Source organism: Eschscholzia californica, unplaced genomic scaffold, assembly GCF_041429995.1.
Source record: "Eschscholzia californica isolate CP2 unplaced genomic scaffold, dmEscCali1.0.p SCAF_4, whole genome shotgun sequence".
Lineage (NCBI taxonomy): Eukaryota > Viridiplantae > Streptophyta > Magnoliopsida > Ranunculales > Papaveraceae > Eschscholzia > Eschscholzia californica.
The window spans coordinates 5,793,779-5,802,541 of record NW_028238461.1 but is presented as its reverse complement, the minus strand read 5'-3'; the positions used below and the strand labels follow the sequence as shown (position 1 = coordinate 5,802,541).

At 34.2% G+C, this 8,763-nt stretch overlaps 1 protein-coding gene across 1 annotated transcript; it reads right to left on the bottom strand.

Moving 5' to 3' along the window:
* Nucleotides 1-463: 463 nt before the first annotated feature.
* Nucleotides 464-1,240, bottom strand: LOC147541978 (auxin-responsive protein SAUR71-like). The gene has a single exon (XM_086635264.1). The coding sequence runs from the start codon at nucleotides 1,101-1,103 to the stop codon at nucleotides 684-686; it is 420 nt and encodes a 139-aa protein (XP_086491390.1). The 5' UTR covers nucleotides 1,104-1,240; the 3' UTR covers nucleotides 464-683.
* Nucleotides 1,241-8,763: the final 7,523 nt, after the last annotated feature.

Here is an 8,763-nt window from a genome sequence, read left to right as displayed (position 1 = left end):
CTTTAACAATGGTGGCATAGAGTAATTTAGTGTTAAAATTCCCTTTTGGCATGTGTACCCACACCACTTCATTGTGGGCTTCTCTATGAATTAGCCAATAGGCTGTCAATGCTAGTGGCAAGTAAAGCCATTAAATGTGTACGGAATTTTATTTTGATTAATGTTGAGTAAATTTAGGAAAGTAACCGGTAATCACGGCAATAGTACGGTGTCCGTATCAAACCAGATCTATCTCTCTTTCTCTCTCTTTTGAAACGGTTACTATTAAGTTAGGCATAATAAACTGTAACCGAAAATCATAATCTCCCTCATTTAAATCGTTTTTCTAATCCGCCGGCGCCGGCGCCGGCAAACCCATTTACCTGATTTTTAATCCGGATTTATTGAATTAAGAAATACCCAAGAAGATTAAATTGGATCTGTCAATTTTAGAGAGCTTGAGAAGAAATTAGCTAGGGCAAAATATGGAAACCTCCAATGATTTTCATTGATTCTTTACATCCAAAACTTAACATCACATATGAGGACACTTTAACTTTATCAAAACCCTAAATTTCTCTCCTTCTTTATAACTTAAACAGTAAAAGATTTGTATTTACAAGAAGGGAAATCCCTAATTTCTAGAGAGAGAGAACTAAAACTAAAAAAGACAATCAAAAAGAAAAGAGAGAAGAAGGGACTGATTAAAGATGATAATCTTCAGAGAATTGACTAAGAATCCTTTCAAAATCATTGATTGAATCAGCACCACCGATTCTAATAAGTTCAAGAACTCTTTCAAAAACAAGAACTCCACAAGGGATTTTCAAAACCCCTTTTTGTTCATACCCATATTCTTGAGCAGATCTTTGAAGTAACTCTGTGAAAATTGGATGATTTAATAACTCGGCGTTCACAACAAATCTTTCCATCTCCTCGCCTACATAAATCGGAACGTAACCTTGAGGAACTCCATTAGATCGGCGATTTCTAGTTGTTGTTGTTTGTAAGAAATCGGATCGTCTATTACTTCTATTTCTTGAAGAAGTTATTGACCCAGATCGTAAAAGAGAGTATTGAGAAGAATCGGAAACTCGGGCAAGGCATCGAATCAGTTGCTTCATCTTCTAAAATGAAAATTCTAGAGAGAGAGAAAGAAGGAGATGTTTTAGAGAGAGAGAGAGAGAAAGTGATGGTGGGATGGTGTTGTGAAGTGATGGAAGGCGTAGTGGACGTGAAGGGGGTATTTAAAAAGTGTGAAGATGTGAAGGAGTTAGGTGGGTAGATGAGAGAGAAAAAAAAAGTATATAGAGAGAGAGAAAGAGAGAGGGGGTACGGGTAGGAGTACTTTTTTTTTTTGATGAAGAAGGTAGGTAGGAGTACTTGGCAGGTACACTTTGTGAGACGAATAAAGAGAATGACTCATTATTTTACTAATTCTTGTTTCTGATACCTTTTACTTTTTTTTTCCTTCATTTTCTTGTTGGAAGTTTCTTTCAGAGTTTTTCACATGAATTTGATAAGGTTCCATTTTAACCCCAATTTTAGGTCACTGCTTCTTTTAGAGTTTCTTATGCCAAACAAAAAATTTAAACTCAGTTTGGTTAAAGTGGGAATTGTAAACACCTGATTGCCCAATTAGTTGATGATGTTACTATAAATTTTAAAATTCTAGACGTTCCAGGTTCTATTAGAGATTTCAGATTCTATTCTAATAAGAAGTGGAACTTATGGTTATTGAATTTGGGTTATTAAAGATATAAATAATATTATAAATTTGTCGGGTTTTAAGTCTTCTTCGTTTCTTGGTTTAACTTAAGCGGTTATCGTGTTTATCACATCTTCATGATGTATCAATGCTTTGTAACGACTAACGTAGATCATAGTCGATTTTCAAAAAAAAAGTGTGAATTAAGATTTTCTTTATTTATGTAGACATGGGCTAGCCCACGTAGAGACATGTGGGGGCACGCACGTCCAAGTGTGGCTCCCTTGAGTAATACCTGTATGTGCCCTCTACTTAAATTCAAACCACACTAATGAAACTCTCACTTGTTGTTTCCCCTTGACCAAGTCTTTATTATATTTAGGAAATTACGTACGTGTCGCCGATTTAAAAAACTGAAAGTGACATCCGTTTTTTACTTCGTCAAAGTCCAATTCTCCAAACAAACACTTTATTTAAGCACACAACAAAAGAATAGAAGATGAACAATGTGGAGGTTGATCCTTCACCAACTATATAGATAATTAACAAATGAGATAAAAAGAGACTAAGATCAAGAGGGAAGGATGAACGGATGGAGAAATTTAGATTAAGGGCACAGACTGCTAGATAAGGGAGAAAGCGAGAGAGTGTGAGACACGAACAAAACTGGTTGGTGAAGAGCCCTTTTGCCGGTAAGGAGCAAAAGAATTGAGAGATTCCCTCTTTCTCACTCTCCATCTCTCTGTATATATCTCTATTGCCTTTTATTTGTTTTATATTGTGTGTACAAGTATTGTGTGTATACTACAAATTCTCGGACTTTTCTAATGAGTTGGTTATATCAGTGGTTTTATAATTTTGGTGTGTACACTAATAATTTTGCATTTCACTTTTAACCAAACCCTCCCAGTAACTCTACGTACATCTCCAATGTTAAACTGAATCTTAACATCTTAAGTGTCGCCTAAGATTTTAGAGTTTTTTTATTTCGAAAAACATCTCCAATGCAAAACTCAATTGAGATCTTCAGATATTGTGGAAGCATCTAATTTTAGGATGTCTCAATTACAAAATTTATTTTCGAGATCTCTTTGAGAGTTTTAAGTATCCTAGTCGTCAAATTTAATTTTAAGAGCAATAGAAAGTCTTTCCATCTCAACTAGTTTTTTCTTATTAAAATCTTTCTTGTATAACTATTAGAGTTTTTCTTGTTGTGGCACTGGAGAAGAACTTGAATTAGAGACACTCAATTCAGCCATACATGAAAGAAACTTTCAATTGAGACTTGACACATAAACCAATTTGTGTTTTTTTAAGTTTTGCATTGGAGATGCTATTAACACACATGTCCTTTTTTATTTCATTAGGAAAAAATTAGTCAAAAAGCAAAGTCTGCTATTGATTAAAAATTTAGTGACACTTAAAGAGTCTTAAGAAGACACTCTAATTTTAGAGCATCTCCAATGCAAAACTAAAATGACTCTTCTAAGTGTCAATTCTCAATTGGGATTCTTTTTCCTAGATGACACTATTGAGATCTTCGAATTTTTGTATGTCGCTAATGCAAAACTGTAAAATTGTTTTGTTTACTTACGTGGCATGATAATTTAAGTAAAGAATCTTTTAGTTGTTTTGAAATTATATGAAGACTTGATTTCTATTAGTCTAAATTTGAAAAATGATGAGGTGGACAATGAGAGATCTAAATTTTAAAAATTCAGACGTGTACATTCAAGAATATAATAATTACCTTTTTTTTATATTTCAGATAATAGACTCAAAATTCAGATTTATTTTATGCCTCTTTCAAATAAACTGAAAATTAATTTGGTTGAGTCATATATTGGTCAGTCTTGATCAGTCGAGAAGTCAAACGATTGGCTCTGGCCATACACAAGAGTAAGACGTTGAAAAATCAACAGACAAATGGACCAAGAATAGCTTTGTCACCTGGGTTCTGACATGGGAGGCCGACACAGGTCTCCTCCGCAACTTGTGGTGTGTCATGATTTAAAACCCAACATAAGGGCGGCCCCGAGTCACGACAAAGATTTTCTCTCAAACTAGATATGAGCTTTCCTATATTACTGACTTTCAACCGCAACACGTACCCCCTCACAATCTCTTCATCGACAACAAGGAGGATTAGTCACTCAAAGGTGACTATGACGATTATGAGGAAGCCACTTCCCATATAATCATGTTTAAAACATTCATTTAGAAGAGTTAGATACATGAGGCAAACATAAAATTAACAAACGTAACAACCCGAGACGAACAAATCAGACTAGTTCGATCTTAATTCAAAGAAGACATAAAATAGATAAACACATAATAATAATATACATTTTGTCGAAGAGGACAGTTGATTATTGGACTTCCTAAATACTTTTCACTTCTTAAGTCACTAAGCTTATGGTCTTGGAAATTTGAATGAAATTGAGCAGATAATCTACCATTAATTAAAGTGAAAAAGGGGTCTATTTTGTAACTCTAACCAATTAGTACTAAGTAGTAACAATATCCACAAATTTAAAAATTTTGTGGGAAGATAAAATGGATAATTGTTCATTCTCTTTAACATTATAAAAACAAAAGAATTGAGTAAAAAAAGTTGAGATTGAGTAGTTGTATAAAAATCAATGTCAAAACAGCTAGCATTCCTTGCCAGTTAATACATTTTATTCTCTTTTACCTGAAACATATTTAATGTGTTTAATCTTCTTGTTTCTTGGAAAAGATCTTGATATACCCATTATAATAAGTAGATAATATCAATTTGTAACATGACAAGATCAGACAATTAAAGTGTAATTAATGTATTTGCCAGTTATGAACCCCTTCTTGTGCCATTGATTTCTCAGTCAGATCTGAATGATTCAAGCATAAGAATCATCACTGAATCTTTCCTGCCCCAGGTCCCGCCTGACCCTCAAATGAACTGGAAACGTCAAATAACAACCCTAAATTCTTTCAAGTCAACCAGATGAGTTTTTATTACTTTGACTAGGGATTTGAACCTAAGACCTCCAGGAATTTCTGGAGTTTATGTCAACACCTTGGAACCACTTGGGCTACCAACTGTTGACATTTTTAAAGTCGGTTGTATATGTTTATTTTTCGTAGTAATTGACTCTATTTCGAGCTTGGGCGTATAAATCTACAAATGTCAAAAATATGGATGAGAGATTGTGGATGGGAGAAATGGACTGGAAGTCTAAATTGGCGAAAACAACGGAATACAGCTCTGTTTTTTTTTTTTTTTTATAAATTAAATACGATCAATGATAGTCATTACATTTGACATTGATACATGAAAGATGTTATAAAGCTCGACAACCGCCCATTCAAATTCTTACAAGACCGGACCTATAGTCCAACTAAACAATGGCCTAAAGCTCAGCTACATTATTTATACCTTAATAATCCCAATTCAAATAATCAAAAATTTCACCTTTTTTAAATGAAGCACAAGAAAAGTGTCCGTAAAACTAAGGCGAGATTAGGGATGAGAAAACGTGTAAAATTTCACCTTTTTTAAATCAAGGGCAGGAGGTGGTGGACTATTTCAATGTGAAAAAATAATTATTTTTGATTGATTAAATTGTGTAAGAACTAAGGGGAAGGGATGAGAAAATGTAGAGACAGAGAATGATGCCGAAGTTAAGGCGAGATTAGGGAGAGTGAGAAGTGTACGGTTCCGTAAAGTAGGTTAGTTTGGAGGTGACATGTCATTTTCATATGCAGCTTTCCATTTCATGTCCCAAACTTGTCTTTGCTGTCTTGGTCTTCTTTTGGGGCCCCGCTTGCTCAGGGCATCTCCCGTCCAAACCCTGCCAAACTCAAAATATACGTTCACACTCCTGTGAAACACGGTTGGATACTCTTTTTAAGTCTACGAGATCGTGAGACTGAGACACGCTAGAAGCACTTTGTCATCAAGATTTATTTTATGTAATTTTTTCTATTTAACTTTATCCTATGTATTTAGGCAATATATATAATAAATAATATAATAAATTTGTCGACTTTAAGCCTCTTTCATTATGGTTTACATTAGGCGGTTATCGTGCTCATCACATCTTCATAATGTATCAATGTCTTGTAACGACTAACGTAGATCGTAGTTGATTTCTTAAAAAAAATTCAAAATATATTTGTAATGCAACACTCTAAAGTTACTAGTATGACATTTTTTTTTCTCGTCCACTTGCAACACTAATTAATAAAATAAATCAATGTCATCAGAAAATATCTTTGGTATTAGGTTCAAAATTTTCAACCAACTTGCAGGAAGATTAAAAAAATCTTACATTAAATTTTTTAGAAAAATCAAATGGTCACAAAGTTTTCTAGAAAGAGAGTAGTCAAGAAAAGAGTGGTTAGAATGGTACCGTCTTGGTGTACGGTCAAACCATATCGTCACTTACAAAGTCAAGACCATCTCTTGAAAACACCACAGAACATTCTTTATTGCCAAGCCATTCTTGGGGACATGTCATTATGTGTTGTGAACATATAAAAATTAGTATGATACAATATAAAAATTCACGAAAAACAGTAAGATGTTGGACAACGTAGCATATAAAAGTTATGATTCATTATGAACAATTATTTCACAGACATCTGCATAATACGTTATGAACTGTGTATGTCACGACCCTTCGTAAAACATTATGGAAAAAAGGGGACAAAACCAAGATTTTACAACAAAAGGAATTCCAACTCATTTTTTCCTATGTGGATATTATTATTTTGGGATTTGAAATTGAATTATGACCCATCCGTTCTATTATTCTGTCGAAAATTGAATGATTACTCGTGTTTCTTAAAAGAAATTAAGGAGTTGAGCATACATAAATATGAGCTAAGTAAGTTTTACAAGGTGTTATATCTGCATTTGGCAAGAGATACGATAGAAATTCAAAAAATCACAAATCCAACTGTCTGGAGAGGTAAAAAATTATATTACTTATTCAAACCATATTATCTATATTTGATTTATCTCAGCCATGTAACAAATGTGATGGCTCTTAGATCAATATTTAAAACAAGAAAAGTAAAAAAGAATTCAAATCTTATTATTCAACTATTAGCTTTAGAAGCATAAAATATCTCTTCCATAAACAAAGGTAGTGAAAGGTGGGTGGAAGATTAGTCATGGGATGAGGCTTTTGACTCTATCATGTACGGAGAAGCCGTAGTACCTCTGTACGGATACGATCTAAACTACCGAGAAAGTTCTAAATGCCCTCAGCAGAATACTCCGCACAACCAAATTTTGGGCGAACAGTGCGCCTAACAGCAATAATCTAGGGCACGTTACAAACCAAGAGAAACTGACGGACCAAGGAAAAAATTGTATCAACTTTCACGTGTTGGCGCTACATCATACTTGGTGGGTCCTCTCTAAGAGATGGAAAACTATTTAAATTCTCTTGCTCTTGAGCTTTGACAAAGAAAAAAGTGGAGATGGGAAAGATGAAGGATATATGTCGATTGACACTTCATGATATTGTCTGTTTTGACTTAAGAGTTCGATTCTTGACATTAAATAATAGAGTTAATTCAACCATTCTTTGGTGTAGCTCTTGGACAACTCTCTTAAGTCCACGAGGTCGTGAGAACGAGTCTTGGTGTAAGAAACAGTTTTCCATCAAGATTTAACTCTAAATGGGAAATGATAAAGTTACAAAAGATTTTGACAAAAAAAGGTTCCTAGCTGATGTGGCGGGTGTGGTTTCAAACTTTGACCAAATCTAGGCCGTTGAGAGATGAAAATCACAACCGCCACATCAGTTAAGAATTTTTTTTGTCAAAATCTTTTGTGATTCTAGTACCTCTCTATATAAATTTGTCGAGCTTTAGGCTCTTTCATGTTGTCGGGCTTTAGGCTCTTTCATTATTGTTTAATTATGCGGTTATCGTGCTCATCACATCTTCATGATGTATCAATGTCTTGTAACGACTAACGTAGACCGTAGTCGATTTCTCATAATAAATATAATAATAGTTATTTATTTTTTGGCCCCCTACTTTGTGACCAACTTTTTTTTTGACGCCCTATTTTTTTAAACTCAAATTTGGCCCACTTTTTTAGTGTAAATGATAACTACCCTTCCTAAGAATATATGTTCAAAATAAAATTAATTAGAAAACATCTCTCTCCACCTCACTTCCACCTTAACTCTCTCCACCTCACTTCCACCTCACCTCTCTGTCCACCTCACCTCTCTTTCCGCCTCACCTCTCTCTCTCTCTCTCTCTCTCCATGTCACCCTCTCTCTCCACCTCACTTCTTTCTTCTCCGACAGAGGTTGTCGGTCGAAAAATTTTTTGCCCACCAAACTTCGAAGGTCTGGTTCAATAGACCTCCGGCGAAGGGAACCCCCTTCGCAAAGTGTTTAGAGAGGAAGAGATTTTTTTATGTTTGAAGGTCGCCAACCGGAAATTTTTCTTGCCGACGACCTTTATCAGAGAAGAAGGATGTGAGATGGTTAATTATATATTTATAAGAATGGTAGTTATGACATTTACATTAAAAATGAGGGTCAAATTTGAACTTACGAAAAATAGAGGCCGAAAAGGAAGTTGGTTACAAAATAGGAGCCAAAAAGACAATGACTCTAAATAGTATCACATTAAAGGAAAAATAGATAAATAAAAAATTATTTATTTAATCGTGAAGAGTGGTAGCTTTTTTCTATAAGATAATCATGTCTTGGCAACGATGTTAACAGTTATACAGATGTTTGTCTCTCAAGATACAACGATCGCGTCGTATAAAAAAAAACACTTAAATTCTATACATTCTAACAAACTTTCTAGTTTTATATCTCATAGACGACTCTAGACGACTCAACTTGTCTTCAAAATTTTAATTAAAAATTGTCTAAATACGTTTATTTGAAAAGAAAAAATAATTTGAGTACTTATAAAGTTAGACATGAGTACATGACTCTACAAACCACAGATGCATCTTCACTGGATTGTGACTATCCATGAATTGAGTCTTTTCACTAGTATCCATTGGATATAATTGCACTCAATTAAAAACGTATTTAGAGCATCTCCAA